The following is a 16,148-nucleotide window of genomic DNA, read 5'->3' on the forward strand; positions in this document are numbered from 1 at the left end:
ATTGCACAAGACTGGGACGCACTGTTAGCCGCCTTCCGGACTGGCAACCTGATGGCTATTGATGCTGCCCCGTAAGCCAATCAGTGATACACACACCAGCCCCATCCCCCACTACTCAGCTAGGGAGCATTGACACGTCTTAGAGTTTGAAGAGTAGATATATGTTGCTCCCCCTGGTCTGTTCTGGAAGACTCCCCACACACCCCCTCTGTCCTCGGGCACGGGGATTCTCCTCGTTGATGGCTGCTCTGACCAGATATGTGTGATGTGCCAACTATCCATTAGGTGCGCGGATACGTGGTAGAGTTCTAATGATACCTCTTTACATACAGTCATGCATGGTTAACAATAATTGTATTTAGTGTATGGCAGATGTTCTTTTGATGTTATAAGTTTTTAGTTCTGTTAAGCATGTTTTGGAAAATATGCTTTATTGGTACTCATTAGTGATCGATATATGCGTTTTATCTTTATTTAAGTCCTTTCTCCTGTTAAACAGTGATTTGCCGATAAGACCTGACCGGCTATGCACTGGATGTATCTGGTGCACATATGTAAGCTACTGATAGGACTGTTCCAATAAGACGTGTTATGAGTAAACAGTAGATAGCAATGACATGAATTGGTAATCTACAGTATAGCTCAACTGGGGGCAATGGCATACAGAGGTGCTCATACATATGTTCGAGTATGATATGAACGTCAGTACTAGGGAATAGCATAAAAGTGTTTTTTTTTTTTTCTTCTTCAAACTACTGTGATGGTTAAAGCTATTCTGCACATGGGATTTGCATTTCTGATGTCCACATCAACAGCTTATGTATGAATACGTTATGTCAGTTATGTTTAAACAGTAAAATACCAATAAAGATATTTAAACAAAAAATTAGAAGTACAAACCCTAGCACGGAGGAAAGATAACTGAAGAAGATTACTGGAGTGTTTAACTGATAACCAAGGTGATGTATGATAAGATATGACTGAGTTAGTTAAAAAAATATGAAAGTAAAACACAAATATAAAGACAAAATAAGTCAAAAACGACTAGATTTGTGAATTTTTTAGAAAAACTTTTGCTGAAGATTCTATTGGCAATTCCCTCAGAAAACTTTATTCCGATGAATATAATCGATACTTGATGTTACAACTGAACTTCTACAGACTGTGTCCATTAGGACAACACAAAAAGCGGAATAACTTTGGAAAACAAACACCCTAGGGTTTAATGAGCACACCCAGGTCTCATTGATTCGGCTGTGGGAGAAATGGGAAGACAATCTTTGGAGGACCCGTAACAGCAAAGAGTGGGACCAACAGTTTGCATATCCTGATACAGAATCAAAAAACGTTAGATTTTAACTTTTTCAATTCTTTTTAATACACCGGACATAATTCACTATCAGTAAAATAAATGAATACTTCTGAGAAGCAAACTTACAGCACATGCTGTGGTCATCTCTCTCCTTGACACAGTATTGGGCAGTAATCGGTATACTTCTTTGTCAGGTTACGGGCAACAATATGTTGCGCAGTTGAGATGCCATTGCCTTAGGGCAGTCTAGGCAAACTAAGAGAAGTAAACTCACAGCCTGTTTTCTAGATCTAGTTCTGCTACTGAGGCAGGTAACCTGACATTGGAAAGCAAACACACCTCCCAAGGTCCCCCAATGGCGTGGAACAGTTAAGGTATGAGCGGAGGTTTAAAGCACAGCATTGTGGCAGGAGGAAGTGAGTGGATAGAGGAAACGCCTCAGTTTACAAGTTTATGAGATGCATTTGGTAGCCTTCCAGAATACTGCCAGGGATGATACGTTCTCCCCTTAGACAAGTCACCTGGTCTGATGAGGTCAGAGGTGCTGCCACCACTAAAGCGTTGCACCCCCCTGCATGAACGCCTACTTAGCTTGCACGGCTGGCTCATCAAAGAGTTACCTCCACAGGTTGGTCTGTTGTATGCCCCTACTCCAACCTACCTGTTTTCGTTCTGGGCACTGTTCACAGCATTGTAACCGCAGCACTTGCCTGTAGCCAATGTCAAGAACTATTTGCGTTTCGGAGAAGGCAACTTGTACTACCCCCAGATTTAACATTAACTGTCATTTAGTAAGGTACAACTGCCCTCACCCAAAAGTTTATTACAGGGTTTACATATTTGCCTTTTCACGGTTCTAAGCCCCTACACAGTTCTGTCAAATGGCCTTGAATGCTGGATGTCAAATTTTGTCCACAACCTTATATGCGAATAGTGTTTGTAGATGTCATGGTACATCAATCTTTCATCCTCTGTCGATGTATAACCTTGTTAAGATTAAAAGAAAATATACATTGTTTTTTTCTGTAAAACAAATCTTATGACAGAAAAACGAATACAAATATTTAAAGTGATCAGGTGAGGTCAGTTGTCTCCTTTTGACCCGCCTTTGGCCTCAGGACATTGATCACGTAAATGGTACATTCCTTTGTCAGCCCAGTTGAGGATGCAGGATTCCTAAGACGCGACAAAAATGTATTAACTTATTTATTTAAATTGGGTCCTAGCTGTGTGCTGCATCGGTCGGTTGTCAGTTGGTGGAAGAGGTGGGGGGGTCTAGGATGGTGCAAAGATAAAGGATGAGCTCTTATTCAAGTCAAAGAATTTATGCGCGTTGGAATATTCGGGTTAAATTAAGATCGTGCTAGTAGGCTTTCATTGGACGGAAGAGGTAGCTAGTCCTCTCAAAAGCTAAAAATGTACATATAGATCTTTTGTTTATTGTCATTTGTGTGTCACATTATGTGCACTTAACATTGTGAAAATAATACGAATACTATTTGTAGTGTGCAACTCTACACTAACACTCTGTGTACATATGTGCTACAATTTTAGAAAACACTGATGATTCATTACAAAGTTTGTAATTGCCTATAAAATTAAAAATTAAGAATTTAAAGTTAAAGTTAATATGGAAAATAATACAGCCAAAACAATCAGTGCGTCAAGGTTACAAAAAAATAGTCTCAATCAAACGCAACTTATACAGAATTCATTACTGTGATAGAGTCTTGTGCAAATTATATTGATGGGGACCTACAGTTATCCATGAATATCTCATTTCAATCAAGCCTGAGTAGGTATACACTGCTTATTCAACATTCTATTGTGCAGAAATGTACCAGATGTGTAAGAAGAGAAATTCATTAATATAAAAGTGCCTTGTGCAGAATCGATGATATTTTTTAAAACCCACAATTTGGCCACAAACTCCTCATTTCAGTCAAGCCCTAGGGGGCAATCATCTGTTAAACTTGATCAATGCACAATAATAAATTACTAATTTCAACACATTTCAACATATGAAATAGTGTAAAGTCCAACAGTTAGATATATATACATATGAAAAATCACAAGTCCATCCGTTCACAGTTTGCAGGAAACACAGGTACAGACCACAACGTGCGGATATAGAATTCAGTGCATATTTATTACGGTTGATTTGGCATGATGCGTTTTGGTCGTGTTGCTAAGACCTTGATCACCCAGTGGGTGGTTATAGTTAGGACCTAGTTTCCATAGGAAAAGCGTTTTTTGATTTGCCAATATCTTTGGCGCCGTTAGACGAACCTTCGAGAAATTTTCAACAAACAAATGGCCCGCTCCGGTCAGCTCCTGTCATGAAAGTTTCGGGGTGATTTGTTAAGCGGGGGCCGACAAAAAAGGTGGTCCCAAAACACGTTTTCTCCATGAACTTTTGTTGCAGCTACAGCCTGAACTGCTGAACAGAATTACAACAAATTTGGCAGAGAGGTAGCTCATGGTTCAGAGTGCACTCTTAGCTTTATATGGTGTAAATCCGTTGAGTAGTTCCGGAGCAATTTAAAATAAAAAATATTGATATCTGGTGACCGCAGTGGATCCACAAACCCTCCCGATTACGAGTTTCATTTTGATTGGCTGCCAACACTCCAAACCAAGAAGTGTTAGCAGCCATCTTGTGACTCGTTAAACCGAGTCATAAGCAAAAGGGTCACAAAACTATTAAAAAAAGAAAATAGGGGGGCAGGGTAGAAACACTCTGACCCCCTAGGCCTGCTCAAGGGGTCCCACAGGTACACAGAGGGCCAAAAAAAGATGCCACGGACCATATCATGAGTGATGTAATATGTGACGTTATCAGCAGTGCATTGCGGGGGCGCGAGTTATAGTTAGATCAACTAACAAATGAAATGTCCAACTAACTAGAACGTCCCTGAAACCTGTGTTTTTTTTCACTTAATATATATAGACATACACACACACACACACACACATATATATATATACATACATACATATACACATACACATATACACATTTATATACACATATATACATATATTACCTACTGGCAGTCGCCAGTAGGTAGTTATAGTTAGGACCTATTTTCCATAGGAAATCTGCAACCTTCTATTCCCAATAACTTTGGCGCCAATTGACGAATCTTCGCAAAATTATCAAAACTTTTGGCCAACTCTGGTCCGCTCCTATCCTGAAAGTCTTGGGATGATTCGTGTAGCGGGGGCTGAGAAAAAAGGGGGGTCCCAAAACGTGTTTTCCCCATGCAATTTCCCATAGGACCTTTAGCCACAGCTACAGCCCGAACTGCAGAACGGAATTACACCAAATTTGGCAAAGAGGTAGTCCTCAGTTCAGACTTGTGCCTTTTGCTTAAATGGTGTCAATCTGTTCAGTAGTTCCAGAGAAAATTACACTTAAAAGTACATATTGGATCCGCGCACCCTGAGTGCACCCTCCCGATCACGCGCTGAATGCTAATTGGCTGTCAAGTGGTTGTCAACATTCGAAACCAGGAACTGTTGGTAGCCATTTTGTGCCTCAGTAGAAGCGAGGCTGAAGAAGTCTGTGGAATGATTGTGCAAAACGTAGAAAGGGGGCAGGGTAGAAATAACCTGACCCTCTAGACCTGCGTAGGGGTTCCCAGAAGGACTCCCAGAAGCTCCCAAAAATTATTTTTCTTTATTTTTTTTTAAACCGCAAAGTGCGCGCAGGGTGCGCGGATCCTTCCGTAATAAATAAATAAATAAATAAAATAAATAAATAAAACAGCTTTTTTTTTAGAATTAGCCCCCAGGGGGCCAAATACCGGGGGCAAAGTTATTAAATTTAAAGGGGGCCCGGAGGGCACCCCCATCCCTGGGGCCCACCACCCCCGAGGCTACAAAATAAATTGAGAGGGGCTCAAAAGTCCCTCCCAGTATAATTTGTGGGGGGGATCACTGGCCCCCCCAAGCCCCGGGGACCACCACCCCTGGGGCTTTATGTATTGTGGAAGGGGGGCTGCGTGGCCCCCCTCCTAGTGCCCTCGAGGGCCCTGGGGACCGCCACACCCCCGGGCCGGCTTCTGCAGTGTCCTGGGGTGGCCACCCCCAGGACACTGTTTGCTATGAGAGGGCGGGAGTCTTCCGCCCTCCCATAGCAAACTTTGTTTGTATTTTGAAAGAGAGAGCAGGGAAACCTGCTCTCTCTTTCAAAATCCAAACCATATTGATTTTCCACACGGGGAGCTGCATGTCAGCAGCTCCCCATGTGGAAAAGCAATGCCGGCTCCCGAAGGACGCGGGGAGCCGGCTGGGACCGTGGGGCTCCCCCACGGCCCCCAATGTTTTTTATAAGCCCCGGGGGATGAGGTCCCCGGGGATAATAAAAATTAGAGATAGGGGCAATTTTTTCTTTTACGGTAAGATTAGGAGTCGCGCATCCAGCGCGGCTCTCAGCGTGGCCCCCTGATGTGCACACGTTGGATGCACGACTACTAACATGTAGGGTGCGCGACTGCAGCGCGTTTGGTGCACGACTTCTACGCGTCGGATGCACGATTTTAACGCGTTGGGTGCGCGACTCCAAGCAAAAAAAAAAAATACAAGTATATTTAAAAGAATATAAAATAATTAAAAAAATATATATATTTATTTAAAAAAAAAAATCTTTAAAAAAAATGTGGTGTAATTTTTTAAAAAAAAATATATATATATATAAAAATAAGTAGATAAAAAAATGTAGTTAAAGAATATTAAAAAATTCGAACAAGAAATACATTTTAAAAATATTTAAAAAACCTTTGAAATTCACTGAAAAAACCATTGGTTTCAGACATGTTATAGTTAGGAATTGACATCTAAAAAACCTTAGAAATTCACAGAAAAGACCATAGGTTTTAGGGGTGTTATAGTTAGCTGGACATTTCACTCGTACAAAACCATAGAAATTCCTCCGTTATAATTAGTTCAGCTAACTATAACTCGCGCTCCCGCAATTGACTGCTGTCACATATTAAATCATTCATGACATGGTCAGTGACATCACTGACGACATCATCTAGTAGATGTAATATGTGACGTCATCAGCTGTGAATTGCGGGCGCACGAGTTATAGTTAGCTGAACTAACTATAACGGAGGAATTTCTATGGTTTTGTACGAGTTAAATGTCCAGCTAGCTATAACACCCCTAAAACCTATAGTTTTTTCAGTGAATACACACACACACACACACACACACGCACACACACACACACACACACACACCTAAATAATAAACAAAATTTGCACAACAGAAGGTCTGCACTCGTCTTTTTCAAATTGGATGTGCTACGAGTCAAAGATATATATATATATATATATATTGGTATTAAATTATCCAATTATTGGACCTGAACTACCATCTAGAGTGTTGGTAACATACAGCAGAGGCCCGTCCATGAGAGACCGATTAGTCTCAACTAATCCAGAAACAATCGAAAACTCTAGTTGGCTCTCTCAACATAAGGGTTTTTTTCGTTGCAAAACGTGCAAGGCATGCCAACAAGGCGTCAATATGTCAGAATACGAAACCCCTTTCAGCGACAAAAAACGGGTTATACGTAAATTGCTGACATGTAAAACCGATCACGCAATTTATGTACTTACTTGTCCTTGCAATCTGTCATATGTGGGCAGTACCAAACTTCCTGCCCATAAGCGTATTTTGCAACATCTCAGGGCAATTAACAACCAAGATAATACGTACCCTGTTGCACGTCACTTCAAAGAGTACCACTCATCGGATAACCAAGAACTTAAATATTTTATCATTGACGCTATACCACCTAGCAGACGAGGCGGCAACAGAGAGAGTGCCCTTAGACGATTGGAAACGCATTATATCCTCGAGCTGGATACCAAACATCCCAATGGTTGAATATCACGGAGGACTTGTACACTTGCCTTTAGAAAAACAATTATTCAATCGATCTAATAATGTAAAAGATATTAATTGGCAATATACACAAAGACATTTTCAATCTAGGAACCTGTCTTTACAAGTCTCCTCCCAAACACAAAGTTACTGCCTTTATATTTCTCAGTAGTTGCGGGTAGCACAGTATTGTATAGACATATTAAAATGTCCACAAATATAAGAATAACACCATGTTTACAATCATTGATATGAGGAGTACAACATTGCATACAATATATATAATGACTTTTATCAGAATTGTTTTTATATCAGAATTGTTTTTATATTTAATTTTATAACATTGGAATTTTAGGATATTTAATACAACTAATTTATTAGATTTTAAATGATTAACTATACCATGTTATTTATTATTAATATTTATTATTATGATAGATCATTCATATTATGCACCTCTACAGCATATCAACACTGTGATTTCCCTTAGATGACAATATTTTGATTATAGACTATGCTTATGTTCCAATGGTGGCTTGCCAATATGGAAGCCTGAAATGGGCGGGCGATCTTCGGTTCCGCGCCCGACATCGTTATCGAGTTTGACGCCAGCAGGTCCGGCTGGAGCGTGAGGTGTGGAGAGTTCACTACAGGAGGTGCGTGGCCTCCGCAGGAGCAGCTGATCCACAACAACTATTTGGAGCTCTTAGCGGGCTCTTTCACGATTAGGTGCTGGACCAAGGATTCGGTCTGGTCCTGCGTTCTCCTCAAGATGGACAACATATTGGCGGTCCGGTACATCAACCATCTAGAGGGAACGCGCTCGCAGGCTCTGTCCGACCTGGCAGCAAACTTCTGGCAGTTCTGCCTGGATCACCACGTCTCGGTGACGGCGGAGTACCTCCCGGGTCAAGACAACCAGGTGGCGGATTTTCACTTGAGGCATTTACAGGACGTGAGCCTGTGGAAACTCCACCCGGGGGTGTTCGCGGACCTCCAGAGCATCTGGGGTCCATTTTTGGTGGACCTCTTTGCCTCCCGTTTGGATTTCCAGCTTCCCCGGTTCTTCAGCTGGAAGCCGATCTGGCGACCAGCACGGATGCATTCCTGCAGAACTGGAGGGAGGAAGCGGGTTACACCTTTCCCCTGTTCGCCATGCTGACGAGGGTCTCGGCCCAGGTGCGTCGCCAGGGGGCGGATGTGGGACTGATCTCGCCAATTTGGAAATCTCAAGCGTGGTTTCCAGTTCTTCTGGAACTTTTGTGGGATTTTCCAATCCAACTCCTCCCGCTTTCCGACTCTTCTCCTCAATCACGACGGAGTTCCTCATCCACTTATCGCTCAGGGGTCCCTTGCCCTGATGGCGTGGCGGATTACCGGGGACGATGGGTTGTCCCAGGCCTTTCGGGAGCGGCTGAGAAGTTCATGTCCAAGGCCTGGGCCGACAGTACAGTCAAGCGGTACCGGTCCACCTGGAGACGATGGGTTTGTTGGTGTGTGCGACGGGGTCTTAATCCCGTGGCAACAGATGTGCATTCGATCCTAAATTTTTTGGCCACCTTGGCGGAGGACGGATTGGCCTATAGTACCATTAATACTTTTCGGTAGGCCATGTCTGCTGGTCATTCCATGGTAGATGGCTCCCCGGTGGGCGAACATCCTCTAGTTTGTCGCCTCCTTCGGGGCATTCGCCTCTCGCTGCCACCGGAACCTCGCTATTCCCAGTTGTGGGATGTCAATCAGGTCTTGAACCTGTTCCTGTCATGGCAACCGAACAGTTTCCTGTCCAGGAAGGAACTTTCGGCAAAGCTGGCCATGCTCCTTTGCCTTATATCGTGCAGGCGAGTTATTGATGTCCAGGCACTGGACGTCTCCGGCAGGATCTTCTCCCCCTCCGGGGTCACCTTCAAGTTCCGGAGGCGGACGAAGTGCGGGACAACTTCTATTTCTTACCCGGCCTTTCCGGATTTTCCTAAACTCTGTGTGGTGTCTTGCCTCAAAGCTTACGAGGAAATGTCGTAGGAATTCCGTCCTCCAGGGGAGCGACTGTTGCTTATCGCCCTCAAGAAGCCCCAAAAGGCAGTCTCCTCCCCAACGATAGCCCGTTGGGTGTGGTGGGTGATGCAGGAGGCTGGGATTAATCTCCGGGCCTTTGGTGCCCATTCTACTAGGGGGGCCATGGCCTCTAAAGCATTTGCCCTGGGAGCTCGTCTGGAAGACATTCTCAATGCAGCAGACTGGTCTTCAGACTCCACCTTTAAACGGTTTTATTTCAAGCCGGTGCTAGATATAGCACACTTGGTGGTTAGCAAGCTTTAAACGAGCATAATCCTCGCCTCTGGTCCTGACATAAAATGAAACATTTCCCAGCTAACGTAACGGAAAGTTTCAATTCTATTAAGGACTCGGAGGCGAGGATTAATCCACCCAGGGTACCAGTTTGATTGTTACCTTCCCGCCCTCGTACTGGGGTAAGTAACTGATTTTCAGGCTTCTTGGAATTCTCTCGAGTAAGCATTGTGTATATTATGGTGTTTTCTTTCCCCTGTAGGGTTAAACCTTAGCCACTACAATGGCTTATAATGTGCCTTTTTTCTGCAGGCGACTCTGGCAAACAAGATTCGTGAGGATCTGGGACTGGCTGACCTAGAGTGACGAAAGAGGGGGAATGGATAGTAACAGAGGACTACATACTCCCAGAAGCCATGTGATTGGTACATTGGAGGAGGACGGTCTATCCACGGACACTCTATTGCTTGTGTTGTTATTCCCTTTGGTTCATGGGAATAGTGGTTTTATTTGTTTAACTTTGAATGGCTGCTATCATTAAAGTGGAGAAGGATAAGCATAATCCTCGCCTCCGAGTCCTTAACAGAATTTAAACTTTCCGTTACGCTAGCTAGGAACTTTTTCATTCCGTTATGATAGAAGGAATACGGAAAGTTTATAATTAGAAAAGAGCAAACTTTTTGTAAGTGTGCTAGGAGAGGAATACAAACATATATGAAGTTGAGGGTAAAAAGGCAAAAAAATACTAATTTTGAAAAAAGCATTTAACAAACCTGAAGTCCTATTGGTAATTAGCAATCCATGTTAAATTATAACGCATTCTAGGATATATACTTTGTCCTCCTTGTTTAAAAAAGTAGACTCCCATACAATTTTGCCGTAATCAAAGGGAATATAGTTTAAGAAATATAAATAAGCAAATACCAGAGCAAGGTAAACTGGAGTGCGATGAGGTAGAGAACAGAGAGTCTGTGGGGCAGTAGAATAAAGGTACCCTTTTGGTCTGCTCGGGCTGTGCAGATTACGAACATATATGTTCCTGTTTACTGTTAAATATTTTGTGTAAATAGAAAGCGCCTGATAATGGATACAAATAATGTAAGTGTGATGTTAAGAGGTAGAGGTTTGCAAAAAGAGGACATTGAATGATTAAAAGAAGACTTTACCAATTAACGGTTATATTTTTTTATTACAAAAATTAATGAACAGAGCAAGGTGAGGGATAAGGAAAGTGAGTAGGAGGAGAGGAAAGTGATGTATAGGAAAGGTGAGTGATGAGAAGAGCAGGTTGAGGTATAAGGTTGGAAAATGAGGAAAAGAGTAATATGAGGAATATGAAATGAAAGTGAGGGAAAGAGGAGCATGATGTAGAAGGAAGGAGAGTGAGAAGAGAAGAGTAGTGTGAGGTATAAGGATAGAGAGTGAGGAGAACAGCAGCGTGAGGGACAAGGAAGGAGAGTGAGGAGAAGAAAAGTAGCATGAGATAAGAAAGGAGAGTGATGAGGAGAAGAGTAATGTGAGGTATAAGGGTGTAGAGGGATGAGAAGAGTAGTGTGAGGATTAAGGAAGGAGAGTGAGGAGAAGAGTAGTATGATCTATAAGAAAGGAGAGTAAGGAGGAAAAGAGCAGTGTGAGGTATAAGGAAGGGGAGTGATGAGAAGAGTAGTGTGAGGTAAAAGGAAAGAGAGTGAGGAGTAGAAGAGTAGTTTGAGATATAAGAAAGGAGAGTGATGAGGAGATGAGTGGTGTGAGGTATAAGGGTATAGAGTGATGAGAAGAGTAGTGTGAAGAATAAAGAAGGAGTGGGGAGGAGAAGAGTAGAGGGGGGTATAAAGAAGAAGAGTGATGAGTAGAAGAGTTGTATGAGGTATAAGGAAGGGGAGTGAGAAGAATAGTGGGAGGTATAAGGATGTAGAGTAATGAGAAAAGTAGTGTGAGGTATAAGGAAGTAGAGTGAGGAGAAGAGTAGGGTGAGGTATAAGGATGTCGAGTGACAAGAAGAGCAGTGTGAAGTATAAGGAATGAGAGTGAGGAGAAGAGCAGTGTGAGGTATAAGGAAGGAGAATGAGGAGAAGAGTAGTGTGAGGTATTAGGATGTACAGTGATAAGAGTATTGTGAGGTATAAGGAAAGGGTGTGAGGAGGAGAAGAGTAGTATGAGATATAAGGAACGAGACTGAGGAGGAGAAGAGTGGTATAGGTTATATAGAAGGCGAGTGATGAGTTGAAGAGCAGTGTGACGTAGAAGGAGGGAGAGTGAGGAGAAGAGTAGTGTGAGGTATAAAGATGTAGAGTGAACAGAAAAGTAGTGTGAGGTGTAAGGAAAGAGTGAGGAGAAGAGTAGGGTGAGATATGAGGAAGGAGGGTGAGGAGAAGAATAGCATGAGATACAAGGAAGGTGGGTGAAGGGAAGAGTAGTGTGAGGTATAAGTAATGTAGAGTGATGAAAAGAGCAGCATGAGGTTTAAAGGAGAAGAATGAGAAGGATAAGTGTATTGTGATGTATAAAGGACGTGAGTGAGGAGTGTTGTAGTGTGAGGTATAAGGTAGGAAAGTGGGGAAAAGAGGAGAATGAGGAATACGGTAGGAGAGTGAGGGGAAGAAAATTAAGAGGCAGAAGGAAGGTGACTGATGAGAAGAATGGCATACTATGAGGGCCCCAGCACTTAATGGTTTACAAATTAGGCACTGTTGTTGTGCACGTTGAGTAGGAGCTTGACAGGGAAACAGAACGTGCCTGTGGTTGTAGCGCATGGACCTTTACTTGAGTACTGAGAGAATAGTTAAGAAGGGTGTTCCAAGCTTGGTTTCTCCTCATCGGTACCACTTATTTAAGGCTGAGAAGTACCCGTCTTTGCCAGCGTGGAATAGGTATAGGGTGCGCCAAGACACCGTCTAATCGCCACCTTACACCTTTGACCTCTAGAAAAATCAGACCCAAGTGTCTCGCCAAATTCACTTCTCTTTAGCGTCAAGTTAATTAAACGCTCTCGCTGATACATTAGAGCTCCGGGAAGGCTGCATGCAGACTGTGCCTGTGAGACTGATTCACAATAGGTCCGTTTGAGGCAGTAGTTGTGGACTAGGGGAATAGAAAAACCTCAAAGTATTCCTAAAATCGGACAGGTAATGCCTCTGGGGATGCCATTGATTAACAAGGTAATAAAGGCAATGAATCGGAGTCGTACTACCGCTGAAATGTGTCTAAATTACAACCCAGCCCACAAGGTGGATCAGTGTGTTAAGCGCTTGTTACTGAGATTCTATAACGCGAGTCACGTGTTTGAGTACTAGCTAGAACCAACCTTCTCAGAGCGATCGATTGAGTACCGTTAATGTGCTTAACCAGAACACCTGCTTACATAGTCATACATGGCAGTACTGTGGTTCAAAGTGCCTAGTAAACAACTGTAAGATCCAACCTTCTTTAGAATATCCTCCTGCTACCCAACTTGCAGTTTTTAAGTCCTGGGCAAAGGCAAGGCACGCCTGTAAATAATGTGTTCTTTCAGCAAGGCAAGCAGGGCCGAGAACAGAGCAGCTTGAAAATGGATCTCAGATGTATGTAAGGGATATAACCACTCTAGGTCATATGCACTCCTGAGTATTGTGTGTGCATTTCTGACAGAGCAGACGGAGGAAAGGTGGTTTTACAAAGGATTCACGAACAGTGCAAACACACTTTAGTATAATTCTACTTAAGGGAGGCATGCTTATGTAGCACTTTGATTATAGTACACGATGCTCTTCTTCTGCACAGCCAGTACGAACAGAGCCCGTGTTTGCAGGTGCAATCTATGTTTTTGTTGTTGTTTTTTTCAAACCTTTTTATTTGTTGTCTTGTGCCAAATGCCTTCATGATGCATGCTAAATAAACTGATATTGAACGTCTGTTTGTTTGCGGGTACACGCTTTGGAAGTCAGTGGTAATTATTTCATCGTCAGCCTGAGGCCCTGGTTTATTGCTGTTGGTTCTGGTGACCTCTAGGTGGCAGACTCGCACTAGATGAGCCAAGACGCCACCGTTTAGTTTCGGACTGGGATTCCGTAATCTAGGTGTATTCTGTTTGCTTCTTGTAGAGTGCTATTTGTTGATTTTCATTAAAAACAAAACGCAACAGACACTCCATTTGGTGGATTGCGTAAGTGCACAAAGGCAGTGGGTAAACACATCTTGATGTTTCCAACGGCAGGTGACAATGGTAGTAATGTCCCTGACACATGGTGAACCTGCCAGGCAGCAGTAGAAGTGTAATAAGAAGAGTGTGGTAATCCTGAGTGCAACGGGGACACAGTCAGCTGTCAAAGTGAAAGTGCTCTCGATCGCCGACTGTAAGGGTGCCCGCGATCACTTAATGAGCCATGACGACAGAAGAAAGCCAGATAGCGCCTCTGCTCGTCATTGTGCGCGTAATCGCACGCTCTAAGCCACCCCAAAAGCTGTGGTCGGATTTTTGAAAGCCCACTCACTAAATGTCTCGCCAGAGCAGCGCATGCGCTGGTTCAGGCGAGACCTAATGAGCTCTGGCTCCCCACATTAGGCTAAGATGTACTATGCAAATGCTACAATAAAATACAATCTCAACAGGTTCCTTTAGTTTGCCGTCTCAGAAAAAGTCAAAAACGGATTGTGAATGAATAATTATTCTACCTCAGCCAGGTTAAGACATAGGAGGCATTTCACCTGCTACATGTTTCACTACTGGATAAATTAAAGAATTTCAGTATTCAAAGACGTCCGTAAAACCATTAATTCAGAAAACAATTTTTAAACTTGCATGTCACATTACCTAGAGGACAAGCCGGAGAAAGCTTTATCGAGGACCTGTGGAGTAGCGTCTGCTGATGGGGGTTTCTCTGGAGCATCTGAATCACATTTGCCATCTGCATCTCCCTCTGTGGTTTTATCATCTTCGCTCGCCTCCTGAAGGAAAAAATGGCCATGTAAATTGAAGCGTGAAAACGAGAATGGGTCTGGCAAGGTAAGCATAAGTTGTAAACTAAAAATTAATTCTTGCATATTTCTTTGCTTAGTTTTTATGTAACTAGTGGAACGCGGTCATCTGCCAGAGACAGTCGCCAGAATGTGATCTAATGGACGCAGTCGTCTTGTCACAATCTACCCACAATGACTTACAAAAATAAAAGGCCAGATCAAATTCAAAGCAGTCTAAATAACGGTGGCGACTGTGGACTAGCAAGCTTATGTGCCATAGACTCTTAACGTCTATGCATATTCTCAATGAAAATTATACAACTGGCATGGTGCATGCATCCTGGCTAACCAATGATCGCATAGTTACAGTAATTCACAGTAACAAGTGGAAGACTGCTGCAAAGTAGAACATTTATGATGCTCCAGCTTCTCGTACTCAGTAATGGCTTTTCACATCTAGAACCCTACATCTGCACAGTGCAAACTCCCATCTCCAGCATGCCATATCTCTCCTATACAACAAGAATCTTTCAGAAAACGCACATCTGTGTGGCAGCATCCAACACCTAAACATCAACAGAATATCAACAGAATAAAAAGTTTAGTGTTGAGGGCACACTCGCATCAAGGATGGAAAGAATTGAAAGAGTCAGTCCTAATATCGGTTTTCAACCATCATGTCAAATTAGGTTATCTTTTGCATATATATGTTGTATGAAGTCAGGTTTAAAAATTGGGAGACCAATCATTTTTTCCAGAGCATGGATACTTCAAGTTTCCGTCCCACTGCATTCCTCAGGTCACATTAAGCATCCTTTTCGAACTACCACCATTCTTCCTGGCAAAAAAAGCATTTTAGACTTCTAATTTAAATTAATTGTAATGGAAAGACAGATAAAGCACCAAAATTGGTGGCCAACTGATTCTCAGCAGGTGAGAGCACAAACTAACACGAATCACGTGTAAATTAAGTTTATTCAAAAAGTGATATAGATGGACCTCAACAGAGATCAATAATATACATATCAATACATGAGAAGTCTATAAAAAAACTATAATAAAAATCCATATATTATAAAAAAAAACTAATAACGGGTATAGAAAATTAAAACATCTTCTTAAAATAGCGACAGAAAACCCCTTAAAAAATGTGAACACCTTAAAAACAGACTTGTTGATTCGGAGGATTCATGATTAATTCAATCGATCCACGATATACGTTAACCTTAAAATTAATGATTAATGGATTAAAATATTGTATCCTTGTATTCCTTTAGGCAGAACAGAGATGTAACACATGGAACAGATTACGAGTTTAGATTTTGGAGTTCTTACTTGACAACTATTTCAAGTGGTGGCTTCAGGAAAATTTCTCCACTTAGCACTCTGTAAAAGGGTTCAAAACAAGATTCCCGGTACACAGCATTACAATTAAACATCTTACATTATGAGAAATACAGTAGCAAAGGTAAGGCCAAATGGAATGCCAAGCATTACATTTTTATACATTTTCAACTTAGCACAATGCTCTACACATCCTGAGAAAAACTTAATCGGGCAATCCATTTTTTATAGCCTCTTGTTTTTCATGACACAGAAACCAATTGAAAGCTAACCCTCCTCCGTCCCCCCCACTGAAAAGTAAAATTTTTGTTTTATCAATATTTATCTTAAAAAGGGGCTTTTCATCAAATTATCCTATTATATCAAATAA

The 16,148-nt window shown here is 42.2% G+C and overlaps 1 protein-coding gene across 1 annotated transcript in view; it reads right to left on the reverse strand.

The window, feature by feature from the left end:
- The window catches only part of CDS1 (CDP-diacylglycerol synthase 1), a 467,729-nt gene that overhangs the window by 380,651 nt on the left and 70,930 nt on the right, over window positions 1-16,148 (reverse strand). The window contains exon 2 of the mRNA XM_085636573.1: window positions 14,289-14,422. Within this exon, the coding sequence (XP_085492699.1) occupies window positions 14,289-14,422 (134 nt within the window). The remainder of the gene's footprint in view (window positions 1-14,288; window positions 14,423-16,148) is intronic.

The sequence above is a fragment of the Triturus cristatus genome, chromosome 2_1 (assembly GCF_964204655.1).
Source record: "Triturus cristatus chromosome 2_1, aTriCri1.1, whole genome shotgun sequence".
In the NCBI taxonomy this organism is placed as follows: Eukaryota; Metazoa; Chordata; class Amphibia; order Caudata; family Salamandridae; genus Triturus; species Triturus cristatus.